Source organism: Symsagittifera roscoffensis, chromosome 1, assembly GCF_963678635.1.
Source record: "Symsagittifera roscoffensis chromosome 1, txSymRosc1.1, whole genome shotgun sequence".
NCBI classification, from domain to species: Eukaryota; Metazoa; Xenacoelomorpha; order Acoela; family Convolutidae; genus Symsagittifera; species Symsagittifera roscoffensis.
Window position 1 is genome coordinate 57,689,124 of NC_087062.1, and position 25,588 is coordinate 57,714,711.

General features: G+C 35.3%; 1 protein-coding gene across 3 annotated transcripts in view; it reads left to right on the forward strand.

The window, feature by feature from the left end:
- Window positions 1–16,456, forward strand: part of LOC134846248 (potassium voltage-gated channel subfamily KQT member 1-like) — a 75,236-nt gene extending 58,780 nt beyond the window's left edge. For all 3 annotated transcript variants that reach the window (XM_063863524.1, XM_063863532.1, XM_063863541.1), the window contains exons 6-13: window positions 4,923–5,138; window positions 7,360–7,566; window positions 8,506–8,678; window positions 9,309–9,550; window positions 10,521–10,649; window positions 14,787–14,982; window positions 15,530–15,835; window positions 16,099–16,456. In XM_063863524.1, the coding sequence (XP_063719594.1) occupies window positions 4,923–5,138; window positions 7,360–7,566; window positions 8,506–8,678; window positions 9,309–9,550; window positions 10,521–10,649; window positions 14,787–14,982; window positions 15,530–15,835; window positions 16,099–16,288 (1,659 nt within the window). In that variant the 3' untranslated portion in view covers window positions 16,289–16,456. The remainder of the gene's footprint in view (window positions 1–4,922; window positions 5,139–7,359; window positions 7,567–8,505; window positions 8,679–9,308; window positions 9,551–10,520; window positions 10,650–14,786; window positions 14,983–15,529; window positions 15,836–16,098) is intronic.
- Window positions 16,457–25,588: the final 9,132 nt, after the last annotated feature.

Here is a 25,588-nt window from a genome sequence, read left to right on the forward strand (position 1 = left end):
CCCTATTCCTGCCTATCCTATTATATTGCACCCAGTAGCGGATTTAGAGGGGGGAGGGCTTTTCTCCTCAGGAATTCGACCCCCTGCCGACCCAAAGGATCCTCCTTTGTACTATTTTGAGATATCCACTTTTAGTTAACTGACCTTCAAATGTTTCTAAAGCGGACGCCTTTTCTCCTCAGGGATTAGCGGACGCCTTTTCTCACTTTTAGCGGACGCCTTTTCTCCTCAGGGATTCGGCCACCTGCCGACCCAAAGGATCCTCCTTTGTACTATTTTGAGATATCCACTTTTAGATGACTGACCTTCAAATGTTTCTAAAGCGGACGCCTTTTCTCCTCAGGGATTCGGCCCCCTGTCGACCCAAAGGATCCTCCTTTGTACTATTTTGAGATATCCACTTTTAGATGACTGACCTTCAAATGTTTGTAAAGGCGCCTTCGGCGCCAATATATACTAACTTCTAAGGGGGAGTGCGCGCCGAAAAACGCAATTTTTTGGTCGAAATTTTCCAAAAAATGCAAAAAAAAAAACGCTTTTTTGGCTTATTGTTTTTATAAAAATTGCCCGCGGCGCAGAAGATTTGGTCAATATAGGGTCTTTAGAGTGATTTGGGAGAGCTCAGAAAACTAATTTGGTTGACCTAAAAAATGGTCGAGAAAAATTTCAAAACTTTTTTGAAAATCCGCCCCCCCCCCTCGAGAAATTCCTAGATCCGTGCCTGACCTGATTGCACCCTATGTTCATTTTAACCCTATGCTAACATACATATTCGGGTCACTACGGTAGTTTGTTAATGCGAATTTTATTTAGTCTCTTTCAGTTCGACCAAACTGACTCTCACTATCTCTGCCAAAGCTCTAAAAACATCCTTCTTAACAAAATTTTCTGCACCGCAAGCAAATCTTTGTAAAAACAGGCTAAAAACACCGTTATATATATATATATATATATATATATATATATATATATATATATATATATATATATATAAAAATCTCACTTTTTAGTCGGAATTTTACTAAACATTTTTAAAAAAAGGAAAATTATAATCGTTTGAAGATATCGACGCCCTGAGCTCAAATCTCATAAAATGGGATTGGCAATCTTTTTCTGCGGTCTTCGAGGTTTGAAAATTGACATTTTACTAATTTTTTTGACCAAATTGTGCGCTTTAATGCCTTTATTATGGCGTTTATTGCATTGCAATTTTTGATTAGGTCAATTTAATATACACCCTGAAGCAACCAAATGACCGTTCCAAATTGATTTGATGCAAGTGTAACGGCTCCAATAATTCCATGTCACAGTCAATTTGTTCTCTCAGACTAGTCTGCAGATTTTCAGGGCCATTCCTAATTATAGGTTATTGTTTAATTACTGGTAATTGAGATGCACAGCTTTGCCTGCGATATTATAAGATATTTTCTGTACATTTTTGTAGGAGAGAACCGACGGTAATATTTTTCAAGAAACTGGGGAGCAGGTGATAGAACAATTGACTCATGCTGGCTATGTCGAAGTATTAACTCAAGGTGGACGGCAATGTTTTTTAATAAGCACGTCAAGCTCGCCCTTACCTAGTTTTGACTTGTTTTTTGAAGTTTTTTTTGGTTTTATCGTGTGGAGATCTAGAAAATTTTCAATAGGTATCAAAATGGGTAGGCTCACTTTTAAAAAAATTAAATTTTTGTCTTTCGTTTTTTTCGCGCATCATGTGCAATTTTGAAAACAGATCCAAGCAGTTACATGCTATCCCTTGGTTGATCCGGATAGACTAAGGGTCGTGGTTTGTCGCAAAGTCGATATAAGAGCTCAGTACTAAAATCAACATTAATTTGATTTTTGCACCCGTCGAAAACCACCAGGTGACGGCTTCAGTTGAGAGGTGCATCCGCACATTGTGTGAACGGTTGATAGCGTGTTCATTTCATAAACCGACAGCTAGCATTAAGGCGGCAGCGAATGAATTAATGTTTAAAATTCGTACGACAACATAACAATCTACGGGTCATTCGCCGTTTGAGGCTCATTTAGGTCAAAAACCGAATACAGTGTGACACACGATTTTTCGATCCGCTTTATCTAACAATTTATCATAGAAAGATGTTATATTCGCCTAAGATAAAAACATGACGATGTTCTCAGCTAAGTTCATAAGAGACTTTGCATTACCGGACGACAAATGGGCGACGGGGTCTTTCGACAGAATCGAGCACCCATCGGCACCTGAGGCTAACAGAACCAGCAGTGTCTGAACCAGTTTGGGTTTGAACAGCAGTACGCCATTTAGTAAAACAACAGTCCTGTGCGCACAACAAAACGGTTATCATATTTTTCGGAAAGTTCAGGACCGATAAAAATCGGAACTGTACTTTGAATTACAAAAGGAAGAAGTTGTGCGGGAAACGGATCATACAATTACGTTAAACTAAGGCATGGTAATACATAACAGCTCCTGAAAAAAAATAGCCACCTTGACATCTGCTCAAAATTCGGCCTTGTAAAGTCGGCTAAAAATAATATGATGTATTAATAAAATCAATTTGTGCGATCAGTTTTTTTTATACATTGATTAATACAAAATCTCAAAATTAAGATATTTGGACGAATTAAATACAAATATCCGGTTTCTTAATTGGGTACAAAACGGGAAATTAAAACTATCATTTTTATTATAGAAAGCAAGATTAAGTCAACCAAACTTTAAGGAACTCAATCGCCCCCTCTTAGAAATTCTTATTCACCATTTTCTCCTTCTATTTTTAGGTTATGGCTAAATTATGACTTTGCACGGCTTAAAAGCAACGTTTCAGATGAACACTTATAAAAACCCTTCCGCTGTATTTATTACTATACGTATGGTTGTCCTAAATTGATGATATTAGAAAATAAATAATTTTGGCGCCTCTTAAAAGCTCTGTGGAAGCAAAGCTTAATCCTTGTGACATTGTTTATTTTTTGTGTCTGAAGCTCTGAAAAATTGTGGAACTATGATCATTTAATGATCATGGTTTTTGCCGACTGATCATTTAGTATGCTGTAACAATGGTGCAAAATTAATTGACGTTTTTGTCGCATATTAGCAGTTTTGAATATTATTAGACTGCTCTGAACCAGTTTGCCTTGTTGTATGATTTGATTCTACTGTTTTTAATTTCTGTCAAAAATTATGAAACGTCCAATGCAAAGCAATTGATATTGATTTCTATGACTGACATTTTTCATATTATGGAAATGTATGATTGGATTTTTTTGTATTGCACCGGTTTTGCTACTAATTTTTTTGCAATAACTATGGAATGGTATGATTCGTGTTTTTCATAGTATCTATTTATATGAATAATATTTTGCCAATACAATAGATATCTGTGAACACCAGTCGGGCGCGTTCAATAATGCCGAAGTACACTAGTGTCGAAACTGAAAATGTGTTCAACAGTGCCAAAAACAGGATATTTTAAAATTTTGAGTTCTGTTTGCAAATTCTTAACTTATTGTTAGAATACCGTTTTGTTTGGAGCGAAACCGAGGGAAAAACTTGACAAACTATAGCGTTATTTGTTTGTTCAGAAAAATTTATGACGCCGCGCTTGAGAAACGTTTTTTGTTTAACAAGCGGCATTAATTAAATTGGTCATTTTTGAGTTTTCAATTTCCGTCGTTTTTTGAATTATTTTTCTGTCAGTGTTTTTGGATCAGTAAAACAGTATTCAAATTAATTTACGGCCGTATTGAACAACATTTTTTGTTTCGGCACTGTTGTACTTTGGCACTGTCGTACTGCCCCCATCAGTCAAGTGATAATATTTGATCACTCGCGTATAAGATAACTTTTGTTACTACTTAATCTGACTTCAGATTGGAATTGATTTAAATCGGTTTTTCTACAGATACCTATCTTATGACAATCGATTTACAATAGCCCAATTAGATATGTAAATTAATTTAGAGAGGATTAAAGGGATTTTACGGTAGTCGATATACATGGATTTTAGCAAGGCAGTGAAATCCATCTTGGTCTCAATAAAATTTATTTAAAGTAACTATTCTTTTTGTTTTTAATTCTGAGCAATTTTTAATTTAAACTTCTATTTTATTTTTTTAACAATTTTTATTTTTGTACTCAAGAAAAATCTCCATCGGAGCTACAGAGAACAAAAGTGACTCGAGGATAGTTTTTTACCGCAAATGATTGTGATGAAGGGAATACTTTTTGAGTTTTGCAAATCTAAGGGCTCCCGCAAAATGAGAAATAAAATTGTGCAAATTTTCTCCAAATGTCATTTTTGTTATAAACGTTATAGGGAAAATAAGGTTAAGCAATGACATGTAATGGAAAACTCAATACAGAACAATTTGTTTTTGGAGGTGAAAAATTACTGTTGAGATATACTCAGAGATTTTTTTCAGTCCAAACATCAATACGAAAATCAAATGAAAAGCATACCATTGAGTTTTTTCCATTTTTCTTTATTCCTTGAAAACCGAAAAAAAATCTAAATATAATATGTATAGAATATGTATAAAATGAGTACGAAAAAGTGGACAAAAATTGGTTCAGATCGATTTAAATTGATTTTATTGCTAGTCAAAATCCGTATGAAAAAGAAATCAAAATTTTGACAAAAATGTGTTTAAATCAATTTAGCATTGAGTGAAATTAATTTTTAAGCTATTTTTTGTATCAAACTTAATCGATATTAAATCAATGCAAATCAATTTTTTTTTAGCTCTTTGCTACAATATCTGTAAAAAATCGGTTGCAATCCATTTCTTGCCAACACGGGATTCTTTTTAGTTTGTTTGAGTCTCAATGACTATGTGCGAAAAGGCTGCAGAAACTGGTCAATTTCCACATAAATTTCTCACCAAAGGACTTTGCATGATTGTAATAACAGCTGAAACTTTTTTTTGTTCAGGAGCTGATCACGACTTTCTATATTGGGTTCCTCGGCCTCATCTTTGCATCTCTTCTCATGTACAATCTGGAGAACAGTGCCTCTGCTGTCGGTATACTTCTTAATGGGTCAACAGCTGCTGACAACATGAGTAGCGGGGGTGCGGAAGGCGGTTCCGCAATGCCCCCAGGACCAAGGCAGTTCGAGACATACGCTGATTGTCTATGGTGGGGAATTGTAAGCATGAAACTATCAATGAAATGTTACATATTTTTCTGAGCCACAATTACTCACTCAAATATGCAACTTAGGCACTTAAAATATTTGATTCATACAGGCTTCAAAACTGACCGAAGCAGGTATTGAATCATCTTTTTTTGTAAATTTCGACAGAAATTTTTTCGAATTAAAAAAAACTGAAATTAAAGTTTTTTTGTGCTATTAAAACACCAACTAGCTCGTTTTACCCAGTTTATCTCATACTGAGAAGGAATCTTGAAAAAAAAGTTTTGTATATATTTTGAATGACATTTTTTTATTTATATTTTGAATGAGTAATTGAAGAATCTAATAAAAAGATCAAGTTATTTAAAACATCAAAACAATTGTGACGTTTTGTTCATTCTTTTTCGAAGACCATTCTGTTATTTTTAGGATTTGTTTTACTTATGCAAGAGCAAGTGTCTTGTAATCGGGAACTAGACTTGTGAACTTGAAAGCTATAGGAAAATAAAGTTTCTATCAATGAACCCTAACATCTTCAAGGCTCTTTCCCACTTGGCTTAGAAGTATCGTGATTGCCTTTGCATCCTGAAGTCTGGGGTTTGATTCCCATGGGAGCCTTTTTTTTCGGATGTATCCAAAAAAAATCAATTTTTTTTCTTTCCTTTGCTTGTTGCTTCCAAAGCATGCTTTTTTTTTAGTCTGAACAGTTTTTTTACAAGTACTGGTTTTCTCGATCTGATTTTTTTGTCAAAGTACAAATTTAGATTTGAATGAGCCCTTTTTGTTAGTTAAATTGATTTACGCCTTCCATTCATTGACTAAGTTAACTCTTGTATATCGTTTCAAGAGCGAAAGCGTTTCATTTTTCTATTTATAATTCAGGACGGTTGAGGTCTAAAATTTAATATTTAAACTATTAAAGCTGGGAAATTTTTTTTACAACAATGTCTTATGGTGTTTTTCTTAAATTTGAGGACTAAAAAATTGCTCCGTAAAAAATACTAAAAGCTCAATTAATTCTGGTGGTTTTGTAATAAATAGTTTTTCTGAAGTGAACAGTTTATTTTTCGAAAAGCTCAATTTCTTTTTCAAATGCAAATTTTGTCTCATAAAAGTTTCCGTCTCATATTCTAATTGCTAGCTTGCAATGTTACGCTTGGTTGTATCGCAAATGGTGCAAGACTTTAAGTTGCCTCGGAGAAATTGCTTCGTTTTTGTTTCTTGTAAACGGTTTGTAATTGCTTAATGTTTTCGTATGGGATTAGCAATCGTTATCAAATCAGATTTTCTAATCATTTTAATCATTTTAATTTTTCAGTCTTTCAAGTTCGAGATAACGATGCGGTCTGTTTAATCTGGTTCCTGCTCACTTCGTTCCTGTAATTTTTAAACATGCGACATTTGTTTTTGTATAAATTCCTTTTTTCTCTCTCTCTCATTTTTGTGCTCAAAACTTCATTCGGCTTAAGTAATTTTGATCTCGTCACCTTTTATTGCGTCGTTCTCATGCTTCTGTGTGCCTCTAGAGGGAAAAAACTTCAAATTGCAAACTTTAGAGGTCAAAATATTTTTGGTTATTTTGTTATTGGCTCAATTGTCGTCAATTCCTCAATCTTTGTTCCCGAGGTCAATCCCCAGGTACAGGGGCGGATTTAGGGGGGGGGGGGGGGGCGGACGCCCCCCCCCCCCCTCAGGGATTCGACCCCCTGCCGACCCAAAGGGTCCCCCCTTTGATACTTTTTCGGAAATCCATTTTTGGCCGACCGACCCTAAAATTTTTCTAAACGCGATTTTTTTGTCAAAATTTTTCAAAAATTTCCAAAAAACGGCTTTTGTGACTGTTTTTTCAAAAATTTGCCTGCGGCGCAGAAAATTTAGCCAAAGTACGGGCAAAACAGTGCTTTGGGAGAGCTCGAGAAATCAATTTGGTCGACCTAAAAAAAAAAAAAAGGTCGTCAAAATTTTGGAAAATTTTTTGAAAATCCGCCCCCCCCTCGAGAAAATCCTAGATCCGCCCCTGCCCAGGTATAAGTGATAATTTTTTGGAATGCTGATTTAACGCTGTCGATTGTGTTTCTCGGAACATTTTACTCAAATTGAATATTATACGGGACAAACGTATGAAGTTTAAGGACTTAGTGGCCTCCGACTCATTTTCTTTGTTCGAGGTTCATCGCAAGTGCTGCTTCGACTAAGTGTAAATTATTCAATCAAATGTACATAATAATTGAAGGTCACCCTGACAACTGTGGGCTATGGGGACAAAGTGCCTCTGACGAGTGGGGGCAAACTGGTGGCGTCTTTCTTCGCCATCATGGGCATCTCTTTCTTCGCCCTCCCTGCGGGTATCCTCGGCAGTGGTTTCGCCCTCAAAGTGCAGGAGCAGCAGAGACAGAAACACTTTGCTCGCAGAAGAAACCCCGCAGCTACTCTACTACAGGCACACAATTTTAAAATAGCTATACTTTTTGGCAGTTTTGTCCGACACGAATTATTACTCAAAGCTTTTTCGACCTGAGTTTCAAAAGTTTTCAAAAAAAAATTCTTGCGTACTCTTTTGTTATAGCGTTTTGACTTCAAGAAATTGTCTTTTTTATGACAATGACGCGAAATTGGAAATCACCTGTACTATAAACAACCGTCAAAACTAATCACCTGTACTAAAAATAACCGCCAAAACCTTATGCATATTGGACGACACCATCAGATTACTAGAACTAATCGTTCCAGGATGAAGCCCTGAATTTATTTCTGTCCTTCTTCCAACAAAATTAAAAAATTCGTAATCGTTGCTAATATTATGGTTTCATAAAAGGTTTTAAAATGATTTTGGCCTAAATCTCGTTTTTTTTGAAAGTGCTCATATCTAGGCAACTCCGTTTATCGTCGATTGAAAGGTTTTATTTTAAAAAATTTAAAAATGTGCAAAGAAAAGCTTCCGATTTTTTTTTCATTTTTAAATTTAAATCTGCTATCTTAAATCTGATAAAACTGCAGACAATGCATTTTAACTGGTCGCGAGCAGGGTTAAAATATAATTCGACCACGGCTTAAAAATTAATCAATAGTGTCCATGCAAATGTCAGTTAGGACAAAACCGGGTCATTCTGAATCTATAGCTGAATTTTTCTGAATTTATGACGACTCATAAAAGTACTCTAAAAAATCTTGGGGGCTTTGTATGACGAGTCGCTTATGTTTATTATAGAGTTGATAAAACCTGAAAGGTGTCTGTCTTTTTCAGAGAGGATAACACATGACATCCGTGTTTGTGGGTGTTTGCTCTTTTTCTCCTATTCTTCTTTCTCTGCACTTGAGAGTAAGAAGCAGCAGATATCTGGAAATTAAAATCCTGAATTGAGTTCTATTTGTTTTCTAGTGTGTGTGGAGGTGCTATGCTGCGAGTGAGGACTCCCTCTCTGTGGCGACCTGGGCCATACATGTAGTGTCTCCCACCTATAACAACTCCAGCTCATTCTCGCCCACCTCCGCCAACACTGGCGGCACAGCCACTACACACATATTCGGCTCAGCATCGAATCCACTCGCAAGGTAACCCATTGCACGACAAACCTTGAGACTTCAATTTCCTCAGAGGCATACCAAGGTTTCTGTGGAGTTCCCGGGAGCTTCCCTCTTCTATTTAATCGTCCTAATTCAACGCTTTTGTTTGTAATCATGCAAATTTACGTGGTTGAGCTTTAAAATTTCGATGGAAATTAATTTTTTTTGCAATTTTTGTATCGCAAAAAATGCAGACTGACTTTTGGGTGGAAAAATTGATTTATGGAAAAATTGAATTATACAAGGATTTATATCTTTGGTTTTTTAGTTTTGTGCAACGAGTACTGTTTTTGTGTGCCATAATTTATAAATAAGTTACTGTATAGATGAAGGTAATTAGAGTGCGAGTTTGTGGGTGGCTTTTTGACCTTTTCTGTCCTATTTTTAATGGAATTCCACGGCTTCATTTGTTCAGTCACCTAAATATAATGTTTTCATTTTAATTTCAATATTTAAATATAGAAATGCAATCTGATTGAGGAAACAATCAGGGCTCGACATCAGCTCTCCGTGAACAGAGACTAATTTGGTGCAAATTTGGTTGAACTAATTTGGTTTAAAATATTAAACATCATTTAACTATTCGATGAATGGTCTTAATATTTCGTCTGTGTTCAGAAAACTGGCTGGTAGTAACTTAATAGAGAGGATTCCATCCATCAGGACTCGGAAGAACACGCCAACGCGTAAAGCTAGTCACGCTTCGACTAACAACGGCTTCATCATGTCCCCGACTGAACTGAAGAAGCCCAAATCCAACCCTCAGAGGTCATCGCTGAACCTCAATATCAACAACTATGGCAACCACATTGAAACAACGGTCACCAACACCAACAACAGCTTCATACAAATGAATAGAGGTACAATACCTCCCACACAATGCACAGCAAAGATCTTAAATTGGTGAAATAATAACGGAATTGCCTATGATCAGCTATCTAGCCCATTGAATTCCTGCTTATTTGGCGCAAATAATCTTTTTTATTATCATGTTGCTTAATGTACGCCTTAAGATAGAGCAAATTTGAAGAGAACGTTTGAGAATAATCATGATTATAACTCAAGATTGCAATGTTGATGCTTCCAATGGTATTTTCATTCGAATCGGCAAAATTTGTGGTAATACTTTCCTCGAAAATATCTAAAGCAGAGAAAACGATGCCAACGGTAGACCAATGATGGACTTTTTAAATGTATTTTGGGCTGATGTGATTGAAATAAAACAGTTTGATTGATGATGTTTTGATTGAACTTAACTTTAGGTGATTTTTTTTGTGCTCAACGTGCACATGAAGGGTTCCCGGCAGGGGCGGATCTAGGATTTTCTCGAGGAGGGGTGGATTTTCAAAAAACTTTCAAAAATTTTGACGACCTTTTTTTTTTAGGTCGACCAAATTGACTTTCCGAGCTCTCCTCAAACATTAAAAAGACTATGTTTTGCTCAAATTTTCTGCGCCGCAGGCAAAATTTTGAAAAACAGCTCAAAAAGCCGTTTTTGGGCAATTTTTAAAAAATGTTGACAAAAAAATCGCGTTTTTTTGGCGCGCACTCCCCTTCAAAATTAGTATATATTGGCGCCAAAGGCGCTTTTAGAAAAATTTTATGGATTTCTTAAAAGTACCAAAGGGGGACCCTTCGGGTCGGCAGGGGGTCGAATCTCTGAGGGGGGAAGGCGTCCCCCCACCCCCCTAAATCCGCCCCTGATTCCCGGGTTGATTCTATTTCGTAAGTAGATAATTCAACGAACACTTCAATGTTGATTTTGATGCAAATCTGTGTTTTCAGGTAGCTCTCTTTCTCAGTTGGCTGTGAAAAGTTTTCCTTGTTTAGACAGTCTGGCAGAGCCCAAGCGGAAGAGTTCGCTGCTGAGTCTGAACTTCGAGGCCTACTTTCCAGGCGGATTCTTCAGCAGCCCCAACTCCAGAAAGAACTCTCTCGTAGAGTCTGAGAACGATCAAGGTTAGTTTAACTTAGTTAAGACCTATAGCCAGGTGCGGATAAAAACTTTTCAAGTGTAAGATCCAGAATTTGATGCTGTGTAAGCTCTATTTTTAAAATAGCCAAATGTCAAGGGCGTTCGTGCCCGTGAGCTTTACATTGCCAAATCTTCAAGTCTCGATCCCTTAATTTGTATGTAACATCAGAAATAAACTATAGCGTGACATCGCGAAAGTTAATTGAATTACTTTCAAAATCTGAAAAAAACATCAAAATACGCTCACGAAATGTTAAGCTTTGAAATTTAAAAGCATCCAAGCTTCGACAGAGCTGAATTTTTCTTTAAATTGCACCAGCTCAGGCAGTAGTTTTCTGACTGGTTTCAGGATTCAGTCCCAAAATAAACAAGACTGCTCGTATCAGGGCGAAGCCCTGAATATTCCGACTGCCTTTTAAGGTATATGCAGCAGTAATAACATGAAAAAAATGTTATAAAACAAAATGAAAAAAAAAATTTGATTTTTTGTGAAAATCATCCCTCACACGCCATATAAAACAAAGGGATGAGTTTCGCTTCTAGTAACAAATCAGTTATGGCAAATGAGCTTCCTTCAACCAATTTGGAACACTTTCTAAAATGGATTAAATCTCCGCTTACGCGTTAATTGCGCGAAGTATATCGCATGTTAATTGTCACAAATTCGACAAATGGGCAATATTTAAACCTCCACAACTTTGCGAAAAATGATCACAGGTAAAATATCTTTTCAAATTTAAGCTAAGGACAACAATACTTTTTGAATCATGTAAAAAAACTTTGTCAAAAACTCGAATTTTGTGTGAAGAAAAATATTACGAGGCCAAACTGTGTATTTTATGAATTTTAAGCGGATTCTGCAACAAGGACGCGCTCTTTTGTTCTCTCTTTTTCTTTGATCATTCCGAAAAAATTTCAACATGTTTAAAAATTTGTCTCTGGAAACCAGGAAAATACAGACACAAAACTGTGCGCCTACCCAGTGCACAGTTTGGCCTCCTAATGAAAAACCCACCCCAAGCACAAATATTCCGTTACCCGCATCCCGTTTCAAGGGTTAATAATCGATTAAAATATGATTTTTGTACCAGTCTTACAAAAATTGAGAAAAAAGTATTTTTAATCAATTAGTAATCGATTATAATTTCTCTTTTTGAAATCAAATATAATCAATTATACTACATTAAAATCGATTATAATCGATTATTTTTATCCAATTTTCTAAGTCATTTGTTTTCAGAAAAAATCCATAATAATAGATTATAATTGTTTATAATCCCTTTTGTTTGCCCATTTGGTCTTCGACCTTCCCCCTAAATTGCTTATATTTTATGCTTCTCGTAGACGTTGGCTTATGTAAAAAATTGGAAAAAACTGTTTTAGCAGTTTTCAAGTCACTTCAAATTTGTAATTGTTTTTTTTTCTCTTTTCTTCTTGATTATAAGTGTTTACTGATGCACATTTTAAGTTTTTTTGACCAAAAAATATCAGCACACTGCTGTAGGTTCATGATTTATATAGAAAGTTATATTTCACCTGCTGCGGGATTTCTTCAACTAATATGAACTGATCTCTATGTTTCGTGGCAAAACTTTGTATTCAGATGAACCAAAGAGTGACAAAACATCTCACTCTTAGAAACTTTTGACAGAAAATAAAGTTTATAATCTATTATAGTAGAATATAAATAATTATAAGAGACTATAAAAGATTATAAGAGATTATAAGAGAATTTCAGAAAAAATGTAATCAATTATAATTGATTATACTTTTTTTATAATGTCACGAAAAATGTTATCATTATAATGGGTTATAAATCGTTTTAACATCTAAGTTTGGCGCTGATAATTAATTATAATTTTGATAAAAGAACAATTATAATGGTAATATAATCGAATATTTTCTCTTTTACTGAATGCGGGTACTTTCTTTGCGAAAGTCGGAACAAAACTCAAATACACAAAAGTATACACAATACTTAAACACAATACTTAACCAATTGTTTTTGTATCTTTGAAAAGTTACCTTAAAAATTTGGAAAGCTGATTCTTGGCCGGGAAAAAATCGAAAGACAGATCAATTGTTTTTTGTCAAATCGTTCTTACACCCCTAAAAATATTCAAAAAGACGTTATCTTCAAGAACTAATTACTTATATTTAGGATTCAAAGGTGCTATTTATTATTTTTTTCATTCATTCCTTAAGCATTCAGAGCTTTTCCTTTTTTCATGTTTTTCAAATAAAAGTATAGTATAAGTGTACATAAATATAACATGTATTCGTCAAACGAATTGCAAGTTAACAATATCGAATTACGAAATTGCCTAACAACTGTGGCCGAGGCAGTCGCGTTAATGTTGCGAGCTTGCCATTAGCAGAAGGAGGCTACAGGAATACAGAGCTCGTTTTTGCCGTGACGTGACCATCTAAAAGACCATTTTTTTCATGTTTTTGGCCCTTAGAACCACTAGTCACAATTTTTGAACTGTTGAAATGATAGAAGGACTTGTAACCCTCTGTTTTTGGCTTTTATCTGTCTCCTTGATTTTCTTGATCTTTTTCCAACAATCAGTTCTTTTCAGAAGTTTTCAATCTCCAATTGGTTTTCCGAGTCAGCTCAAATTGAGCTTTGTGATAAAAACATAACAGTAGCGGTGAATTGAGCTCATTATTTGGTTTTGGAAACTATTTCAGGTTTTTGAGCATAAATTTTTGGCTTATTGTTTTCAACATCATCTAAAGTGTTCATAGCGCGCAAAAACTTAACCAGAGCTTGGCCAAATTGTGCTGTGATATGAAAACAGCCAATTTAACACAGTACAGTTTACTATTTAGTCATTTGTTCACTTTAAATTTTAATTCCCTAACAAATTAGCACCAATTTAAAATTTAACACCAGATTTAAGTCTGTATTAACTCGTTATCTAAACTCGTATTACAGGAATTACAAGAATAATCCTGCAATTAACTCACACATCACATTGAACAAATCAGTTTGTTTCAATTATACGCGCTAAAATGAGGATTCACAAATTACTTAAAACTCTTATTCACAAGTTCGTTTTTTTTTCAATTGGATGTTTCACTCAAGCACAATGATCGCTAAAAATCCCGCAAATTGATTGAAATGGCTAGAAGCACACGCAAGCAGCTAGATGTAATTATGCCACCTATCACCGCTGAGCGAATTCTCGAGAATCTTGAAGTTGTTTAAATTTTTATCCAGTATGGCATTCGATCAAATGACCACGAGATAATCATTTTGCTTGTTGAACCCAAATTGTTGAGAACTTTGGAAACGCTATCTGTCTGGTTGGCGATGGAACTCTTATCAGAACTGCCAAATGGTTATTTCAGCTGTATTCAATTGATGTTAAAGTTTCTATTATTGCACCAGCTTGTATATACGCTTACCATCACTAACTGATTTTTCCTTCTTAATGCTTTTCTTTATAACAAAACAGAAAAAAACCTACAATCGGTTGTACAGGTTTTATTTGATTTACCAATAAACTGCCGGCTTGAATTTCTGCTAAAATATTTTGGGCTAGCTGCTCTTCAGTCATTCCAAAAAAAGGACTTCGAAGCGCATTTATCGTGATGTTGTTTCTATCTCTAACCAAATTACATGGAAAGAGTCAATGAATTGAGTGTCGTAATGACCTACGAAAAAAATTGCAATTTAGTTTAGGCTTTGAAATTGCTGCTTTTTCCTTGCAATTGAAATAAAGCTAAGATCGATGAGTCCTGTGATATGATTGTTAAGAAAATTTATCATTTATGCGACAGAAATTGTTTGGAATCCAAAATTTTCCTAAAGAATGCCAAGTTGTGTCTCTATTTTGACTGTAAATATGTGAAAAGATGGGTGCCAAACCGTCATGTTTTATTACCGCCCTCTTTTTGGAACCAGTGAGTTGCTAGAGCAAAAAACGCCTTTGTAAGGATGGCATTTTGACATTTATTCTTAATTTAACGTAGCGTTTGAGTTTGTGGAAAGTAGTGAGCTGCTTGCAAAAAAAGGCCTGTGTACAAAAACTAAGATTTTTTTCGATGAATCGAGTGGCCATAAGTTCATACTAAAGATAAAGATGATTAACAAAAAAATTTTATAATTGCAGACGAGGCGCCACGACGACTGACCAAGCTGCGTACAAAACACAAGATAGCAATCCGCTTTATCCGTCGCATGAAGTACTTCCGGGCCAGAATTAAGTTCAAGGAGGCCTTGAAGCCCTATGACGTGAAGGATGTGATAGAGCAGTATGCCAGTGGACACGTGGACCTCATCACTCGTGTCAAGGACATACAGGCCAAGTTGGTTCATCTTCTTGACATTTGCACAGAGTTCTAAACTAAGACAGGCAAAAAAATTACCAAGAAGAATGAACTGTTTTTGACAATTTTTTCCGATATCTCGCATAAAAAGTCAATTGGAGCTAAGTTAACCGAGTGTTTTTTAAAACTCACATCAAAAAACTATAATTTTCAAGAAGACAGCAGTCAAATTTTCCTCAAATTTTTGTCGACCGAAATAATTTTTTGAGCTTCAGCCGACTCCTTTCAATCAATATGCAAAACGGCATTATTGGCGAAATTTTGCGAAAATCCTTTTTGATGGTTTTGAACAAAAAATGCGTTAAAAATTTTGGTATCTTCTTGACCGAAAATTGTGAGCTGTGCTAGGTGTTTGTTGGTCATTAGTCCTGCCTTTTGCCTTGATAATTGACAATTGTTTAAATCTTCAAATGTTTTGATTTGTGCAAAATCTCAGATTTGGTATCTTTCATTAATTTTTCATAAAAGTAGGCTGCGAAGGGTCTGAAAAGTAGTAGTTTTCAGTTTCAGAGTGTACGTTTTTCAGTTTCGCGCTTGTTGTGGGCCAAAAAGACAAGAAGAAGCAGGACTCTAGCTTCTCCAAGCTCACAGTGGCGTCCAGAGTAGTGAAGATAGAGAACCAGCTGACTCATCTGGAGCGAAAGCTGGACCACCTCATCCACATGTACAGGAAAGACAAGACCCAGGCCATACACAGCATGCATGTGCAACATGCCATTAGCAGCAGCGAAGACGAGTCCGGGACTCCGCTGTCTAGACAGCAAAGAGTGCCCCCCTCACAACTGTTTGTAAAGACCCGTCAGATGGATCTTCTATCCCCAATAATTTCGAGGTTTTCATTATTTCATTATGAACTTCAAAGCTCACTTAAGTTTTTCATTTTTTGTAATTTTATCATTAAGAAGCCTTTGATAGAACGTTCAATTGAAATTGACACCACGCAGATACTTAATTAATAAATAAAAAACTCAACATTTGCACTTTTCAGTATTTGATCTTGTAGCAAAAATCTCATTTTTCATTCATCTTTGCTCCACTAAGCTGGTAGAAGTTTTGTTATGCCTGTGCTGTTTCTGAGTTCAAACTCTTTTGTAGGTCAAGATCCCACTCGCAACCAAATGCCCTGTTTCTGGACCAGGATCCGATGCACTCTACGGGAAGCGACTTCCTGTTCCAGAGCACACCGACAGTGTCCAGACAGGCTAGCTGTTTCTTGAATGTACCACAACTCACGGATCAACAGATAAACACCAAACAACCAGACACCAACCATTCGCAGTCATGACGCTGCCTGCGATCATCCGATGAACCAAATAAAGCAACTATATTTTCTAGTTTGCAGACTCATTGTTGAAATTGATTTGTTTTCTCACCCCTTCTTGCATCATCAGTCGTTTCACTATTTTTGTATTAGCAAGCACAATTTAGACGAATAAAAATGTATTCATATTCATTTCGAAACGTTTATCACTAATGAAAACAGCCTGAGTTTATTCTGATAATATTGAGCAAAAGATTCCCTGTATAAACGCAAAACTCAGATGGTATAAAGGACAGTCTTATTCGATATTTTAAAGTTTTATGTGTTTTTCATAGCGCTGCGTGAAGTTAAAATAAAGTCAATACTCGTATGATATTTTTATTCCGATTATTTCCCTAAAAACGACAAAAATAAAAAAGCTGTTGGCTAATCACACTTCAGTTTTGGTCGATTTGCTTGATTCTCTCAGTCAAATAGGTTCTGTCATCGGATTGACGATTACGATAAATGAACCTGTAATGAAATATAGTGTTTTTACTCCAGAATCGGAGGGGGCGGGTGATCCGTCGTAGGAATATTTGGGTGTACGTGTAGGGAATTAGCAGTGATCACTAATGATTCCATGTATAAAATGTTTGTGGCGACGATCGCTTTAAACTTCTAAGGATTTATATAAAAGTTTATGGCATCGATTCCTATGTTTAACTTGAGAAACCAATGTGAAAATTTTTTGCCAAATTTTTTTTCACACAAACAATTTTTCAGAACAAAACTTGATTTTTTCCTATTTGTTTTTCATTACTTCTCTTCCATCTAAAAAGTTCTTCGACTACATGTGAGATCAATATTTTAGAAAGACGAATACTTAAATAATTAATTATAAATTTTTATCAATTATTATTGATTGTTGTAATCAATTATGAAAAGACGATCAATGATAATTGCTTTGATAATTAATAATCTCTATGTATAACTAATGAACGACGCTTTTGTAAATCTAGTAATCCCTAAATAAAACTAATGATCCTTTTGAATAACTAATGATCCCTGTGTAATATGTATCGCAGTTAGCATAGTGGTAACGCGTTCTTTTTAAGATCATCAGATCGTTTAATCAATCCCCTGCCATGGCAATTATACTCTGTGAGGACGAGCTCTGAGTTGAGCTCTAGCTTCAGGTCTACCACAGCCTGACCGATTACGACTGCAAAAGTGGTACCACGTGAAAGCTCTAGGCGCAAAAAACGGCCTTGGGTTGCTAAAAAAGAGCTTCGCTCAACAAAGTAACTTAGCCTGGAATGTGGGGAAATAAGAGCTGACATGCTTAGACAGGCTGATTAGCATTTCATAGATCCTCTGCGAATTGCAGAAACCACAATTATTTTTTGTGATTATTATGATTAGTATGATTCTTATTACTTTGTATAACTTTTGATTCATATGTATAGCTAATGATCCCTTTGATTGTCTGATGATCCCAAAAACAAACAAAGATCTGCATGTGCAACTACTGATACCAACTAGTAGTTAATGTTCTCTGTACTAAGTAATGCTCCCTTTACTCAACTAATGTTCAAAATGGATACAAAATGATCGCTATGCAACTGCTATGATACCTATGTAAAACTAATGATCCCTGTGAGAATTCAAAAAAAACCTAGGTATAACTACTAAACCCTATGTATATCTTTTGATCCCTGCAAATGACTAACTTTCCCTTGGGATAACTAATAATCTCTATATTCAACTAATGATCTCTCAATATCCTAAATTATCCCATGGATATCCAATTTCAAAAAATTGTAACCTAAAATCAAACTAGCACGAAAGCACAACGGGAACTATTCTTTCTTTTGGCCACTGATAAAAAACTGCTCAAAAATAATAATGCATGTTTTACAACTTTTGCTGTTTCAAATTGCACAAATCGCTTTCCAGTTTTGCGATTGATCCCAGAAAAAATTTGTTACTTCGCGCTCGAAAAATTTTTAGGAGATTGTTACTGTTGATCAGTTATTAATGTTTGTTCATCAAGATAGTGAGCTAGTTTTGTATTGAACCGCTAAAATTGTTTTCTGAGCCAAAAATTTCAGCAAAAGTACAAAGACTCACATAAAGCTCAAAATAATTTATTCGGAGATCAAATCAGACAACATAAAAAAAGATATTTCAAGAAACTAGATGAATTCGCTGAATTAGCTAAACTTTTGAGGCGATACATTCAAAGGGTGGCGATACATTCGAACACGCTGGTCAAAAAACGCCATACGCAAAAGTTTTTCTTTTGTTTAAAAGGAGTCAATCTGAGGAATGAAAAATAGCTTTCTTCCATCAGTTGTGGCTACCAACTTGTGATAAATACATCAGAAGTAACCTTTTTTGAAATATTTTGCACTCAGATTGAAACATAAAACAATTAGCTAAGACAAGTTTCAGTCACGGACAGATGTTCTCTACGTTTGTAGCTTAAAAATCAGCGGTGAAGTTTCTCTTACTGATAATTGCGCCTTGCTTGCTTCATGTTGAGACTTGTCGAACATCAGGACGTTTATGAGTTTCTTACGGATCACAAAATCCTACAAGTTGAACTCATCTGGATAGAGTTTGGGTTGACATTATTTTCCAATTCCTGTTGAAAGTGTTCTGAACGCTATCAAACTTGATCGATTGCTCTTTGTTGGTGTTTCAGCTACAGGATTGGCGCTTTTGCTACCGCAGGTTAATGCAGTATAACGTACTAAACTGGCAGTCCATTTAGTCAGTTCTAATAAATCGGATGTCTTTCAAACGTACCGATTAGCAATGTAGAGTCGATGTTTGCAGTTCGCTAGTTGGTTTCAATGTGTTTTGATTTGTTGTAGCAACTGAGATCATTTTTAAGATCATTTATCCACGAGGGATAGGACCAACATACGAGCTGTACAGCTCATCACGGCGAACCGCTGTTGTGCCCCTGCTTAAGAACTACATTCAATTTTTTTGGTTATTTTTCTGGGCTGGGTTATGTTGCTTCACCCTCAAGCAACGAGCACGGATCATGGTGGGCCTCAAACATCCGACCTTTCGATTGAGAGGCGGAGACGTAACCACTTCACCACTGCTCCATTTGTTCGAGACCGTACTTTTATTTGACATGCAGGGGTAGAATTGGTGCCCAATTGCCGTGAACAATCATCTGATGTCGCTTCAGATCTAATTCAAGCTTAGAACAGAACAACAAAAGTCAAAATCCTGATTTTTGCGCTAGAATCTTTAGCTGTTCTTTTTTGGGTGGTTTTTTGTTTTTTTTCTTCCAAACTTTTCATTAAAACTTGATTATTTTGGAAGATAGCGGTTTAAAAATGCAAAACTCAAGAAGTTTGAAGATGAGAGAGAGAAATTTTGAAACAAATTTAGAATTTAAGAGTTCGGGATTGAAAATGTGCGGAGAATTATTAATTTTTTTTACTGATAATTTGCTGTCAATTTGTTTTATTAATCGGTCCTGGTAAAAAAATATTTGCATTACATTTTGGTTTTTCATTTTTATGGATTCTTATTGCTAAATGTTCAACTCCTAAGTTTCTAATTTTACTTGCTTTAGGAAGAAAATTTGCTTCTGCAGAAACTGATGGAAAGCAAAGTCTTTGAAAAACCACCAAAAAGGGTAAGTGGACTTTAAAGGACATGCCGTCTACATCCGAACCGGTCGTTATTCATGCTCGAATTTTTTCTTACCATTACTCTGATTGGTATCAAACAGCAGCACAAAAATACCCTGAGAAAAAATTCTGATCCATATCAAGCTAATGCGGCAGCCGAGCTAAAGCATGGCGCTTGTGAACAGAAGATAGGATTGGTTACTAAGTTTAAAGTATTCTTAAAGTGAATCAGCATTTTCAAACAAGAAGAAATCAAGTGATGACAGGACCCTAAATTTTAGAGTTTCCAGAAAAATTCTTGGAGAATTTAATGGTTCCTCGAATGTTTCACCGGGAAGTTCTTCAATATATATAATTTATTTAGAAATGCAAATAGCAATTTCTTTTTTCAAATTATCAAATTAAAATTTTCTATATTTAATTTATCAGTACTGTTTACTTTTGATCACCTTTCTTTTTGTGAAAAAACAAAATTGTTAATTCAAAGACTTACACGTCAAAATTTCAAAGACCAACACGTATTTGTTATAACTTAACCTTTATTTGAACCTGAACTAACATTTGCACCAATTAAATACTCGTTACAATTGAAATAAGTTTTTTATACAGCCAGAGCAATGTTTTTTTTTACAATGATCATAATTTTTAGTCTGTCAAAAAGCAACCTCATGAAGAAGAAGAACCCAAGCTGAAGCGAAACAAAAAGACACTAGATGTCGCCATGTCTAAACAAAATAGGTTAAAATCAGAAGTGGTTATAAAGTGTTTTCCGCAACTTTACTAATGTATATAAAACTTCATGCCTGAATGTATGTTTGATTATGAGCATTAGTGCCTGTATGTCTCTACAACTAAAATATGTATACATAGGTGTCTGATTTAAAATTTTCCCACGTGTCTCTTATGTGTAAAAATTTTTGAATGAGTTTTTCTTTCAAAATATAATGAATTTTTTACTGTAGATGTATCCTGTTTCCATTAAAATACATCCCAGGGTATCCTATTAGAAGTGGTTTGAAGCTTTTTTGTAAAAACTTTCATTTAGCTTTTTAATGTAAATTTACTTTAAATTGAAACTTCATTTAGCTGTTAATTTTTTCCGATTTTTTTTTTGGATTTTTCTGCTTTTTGTCATGTGCTAATTAACCAAATACAAGATTGTTGCGAATCATACCATTCGTCTTATTTCATTTAATTAGTCTTAAAGTATTTTAACTGGTTCATTTAGATTTGACCTTGTTATCTTCATTCTCTCCGACGGAGAGAATGATCTCTCACTTTTTAATGTTTTAATTTGGAGATTAATTCACTTTTTAAATATATCTTACTTGTATTAAGTAGAATTATCCGTAACAAAGAAATATTTTATAATGGCGCAGTCAAACAGCAACGAATCAAACGTGAGAGGTATACCTTCAATTTGGCAAAACCACACAGTGGACCCACCAATTTCTTGGGAAGAGTGGAGCGATTTATTCCAACTAGCAATAATCGCAAAGGAGAATATTGATATCAAAAATCTCTTGAATCAATCGGAACGATATCACCCACTTCCCCCAACATTGGAAAATCCGCCGGAAAACGAATCCGACGCTCAAAAAACATCTCGCATTGAGAGGAATATTCGAGAACAAAAGAGGTTCGATGACGAAGAAATGGCCTCAATAAAATCAGAAACTAAGAATTTCAACGGCATGAGACTTGAGGCGATTAAAAAACTCAGATCCATACTTTATTTAGCCCTCAGAAACGAAGGAAAGAAAATATTCGGCCAAAAGTACGAGAGTTAAAGTTCTGCAAATTTCTTTCAAAGAATTGTGGGAAAATTTTTCCCATGAAACATAGCCTTCGAAAGACACAAGCTATTAAACAGAAAACAGAGGGACAGAGAATCAGTAGAACAATTCTGGGGGACACTTGCAGAAATGGCAAAAAGATGTGACATTCCCACAGGAGAAGATGAGTGGATTCGAGATAATTTTATCAATAACATGAAGAACTCGGACATCCAACGGAAACTTCTCACGGAAACGTTACCCCCACTAGAAGCCTTAAATGTAGCCCTGATTGACGAAAAATGAATAACAAACCACATCAAAATGACGAGTACTTTCAAATCCAACGGATACTCTTCCATCAAATCTTTTAATCATTTTAATGTAATAAGAGAACCCACCCTAAAAATCGAAAGAAGTAACACATGTATGAAATGCGGCGGATATTTTACCAAAGGATACCTGGCGGTTTGCCCCGCTAAAGATACGACTTGTACAACTTGTAAATATCGAGGACATTTTACTAGACTCTGTAAATCCCGCCGTAAAAATGTAATTATTGTGGATAGTCAAATTGTAAATAATACAGATTGTAATTATCCTTCGGAACAACCGGATATAAATATCGACCGCGCTAATAGAGAATGCTGTGGAGTAATCACCGCATGGTCGGAGTCCGGACAGAGAGCGATAACGATGATTACTCTGTATTAAACGTAACAAATATCTACGACGATCAAGGAAAAGAATTGAAGAAACTATTAAATATTGGCCTAGGAAACAAAAACCAAGTAATTCTCAATATACAGGTGGATTCAGCTAGCCCTGTAAGCTTCCTTAAACAGAACGTGTTACACGAGTTGAAGTTACAAGATCCTTATGTGAAAATATATCCAGTGGATAAAGCGACTAAAGAACTTTATTGCGGATTTACGAACAATGCAATAAATATCACTGGAAAGTTAATCGTCCCAATTTTCTCAAATGGATGGTCTCACAAGGAATGCCACTTCTTCCTAACACAAGGTCACGAAAGAAACATCTTGGGAAACGACAATTTACCAAAAAGTCGGAATCGAAGTTTCATAAAAACAATACACAACACTCTCCAACAAGAGAACTTGTAAGTCTATCAGTTCAGTTACCTCACTTGACATAGATAATGAAATAGACATGATTTCCAAAATTTTCAAACAATTATTCTTTCGGATTGGAAAAATAAAAAATCAAACAAAAATAACACACTTTCACGAACCACTAAAACCAATTCAAGTAAAAGGCAGGCGGGTCCCACTACACTTACTGGAATCAGTAAAATCAGAATTGTACAGACTCAAATCCGAAGGACATATCAAAAATTAGAAAACTGCGACGAGGACAGATTTATTAGTCCGATAGTTATCACTTGTAAAAATGACAAATCGATAAAGCTAGCCCTAGATTCAAAATTTATCAACAAACAAATTTACAAGAACAAATACCACATGCCCAATATACACGAATTAGTGGATAATGTAGCGGCTCAAATTTCAAACAATTCCGCCGGAGAAGTATGGTTCACCAATCTAGACTTGAAGAATGCATATAGTCAACTTTCGCTACACAATTTTACTAGCAGCCGACGCAATTTTAGCCTAGTTGGCGGAGATATAACAGGCACTTATCAATTTTTAACCAGTTTTTACGGACTCGGCGATATGCCAAACGAGTTTCAAAAAGTCATGGACTCAATTTTGGGAAATATTCCTTTTACAAATTGTTACCTTGACGAAATATTAGTCGCTTCCAAAGGAAGTTTTAATGACCACAAGAAAATTGACTATAAAATTTTATGAACGTTAGATAGTTACAATTTCGCAGTTAAATGATCGAAATGCAAGTTTTTCCAACAAGAAATTGAATGGCTCGGTTTTAAAATATCGAAATCCGGAATCGCCCCACAATTCGATAAAACCAAAGCAAATAAAGATATCCCAATTCCAAAAAATCTAAAGGAAATAAGATCATTCTTCGGGTCAATTTTGTACCAAATTTAGCATCCCTCGGAAGCCCGCTAAGATCTCTTTTAAACAAGATGTCGATTTTCCTTTGGAATGACGATTACACAAAAGTATTCGATAAGATTAAATCAGAAATAGTCAATCTTGCAGAAAACACCCACTTCGACGTCAAAAGGCCCACGAGAGTAAAAACTGATGCTTCACATAACGGGTTAGGTGCATCCCTTGAACAACTCCATGAGAACGTTTGGAAAACAGTGTCATTCGCTTCAAGATTTTAAAATCCTCATGAATCCAAATATTCAACAAACGAATTAGAGCAATTAGGAGTTGTATGGGCAGTGGAACATTACAAAAACTATCTCTACGGCTCTGAATTCGAAATTATTACCGACCCCAAAGCTTTCCTTTCCGCTTTGTCACCTAATCACGGTAACAAAACGTATCATAGCCGATTGACAAGATGGGTAGATCGTCTTTTACCATTTAATTTTACTATAAAGCATTTAGCGGGAAAAGATATGGGTTTTACCGACTTAATTTCAAGAACTCCTTCGGGTAAAGCAATCCCCCCATCACATTACGACGAAAAATTCGTAGGCAACTACCAAAAAGTATATAACGCACTCAATCCTTTGGATAACGAAAATTCATTACGTAATTCATTTAGTTCAATATCGGAAAATTCTCATTACACGAGATTACGAAATCACGTAATAATTACAGCGTTGAATTTTGTCAGTTCTTCCATTTCAATCTGCAATCAAAAACACTATAGAACAGAACTTTAAAACTCTAAATGCATTCCCTCGGATTTCTCAAGCACCGACTCTACTAAAGTCTTTCTATCAAATTCAGCCTTTATTTGTTTTTTAATTCTTAATAGTAGCTTAATTAGTAATCCTTCGGATCTTAAACTTATAAATAGTGTAAATATGTCAAATAACCAAATTGTAGTAAATCCTTCCACTTCCGGGATACAGGTCTCAATCGATTTCCAAACTTATTCAGAGCACAAAAAGTTAGTAACTAAAAATTGCGACAATCTCAAGTTACCGGAAAGACCTTTGGATGTAAATACATTATACAATGCAAAGTTGGTCGCATTACTAACGGAAGATGATGAGATGCTAAACCCAATTGTGAAGGCTTTACAGAAAAAAGTAAAAAACATCAACGCAAATTCCCGTTACTTGCACCAATATTCGAAAGACCTTCATGAATCCGACGGACTATTATATATGGATGGAAAATTGTTTATTCCTTTTACACTTCGAAACGCCGTTTTAAAAACCTTACACGAATCTCACCCTGGCCAATTCGGTATGAAATACCTGGCACAATATATTTGGTGGCCTCATATAAACCGACAAATTTATTTCCACGGGATTAACTGCACACAATGCACCCAAACTGGTAAGAATATAAAAAGCATTATACCTACCACACAAATTAGCGAACTTCCCGCTTTATCTGAACCTAATGAGGAATTAAACATTGATTTTGCCGGCCCATTAGATAACACCTGGTGAAACAATAAATACATCTTATTATATATAGATCGTTTTTCAAAATTTCCATCAGCTAAAATTACATCTTCAACGTCATCAAACACGGCAATCGAATTCCTTCAAGATTATTTTTATCTCCATGGGATTCCTAACTCTATTCGTGTTGACCTCGCATCCTGTTTTACTAGTCAGGATTTTAAATTATTTTGTAATTCTTTTAATATCAAATTAATATTTAGTACAGTTGGGGACCATCGTTCTAATGGTCTTGTAGAAAAACCTGTTCATACTGTAAAAATTAAACTATTGGCAATGTCTTTAGAACAACAAAAACCTACATTACAAACTTCCATCTCGAGTGTCATTGGAATTTACGATCTTCCTTTCAATCAAAAAA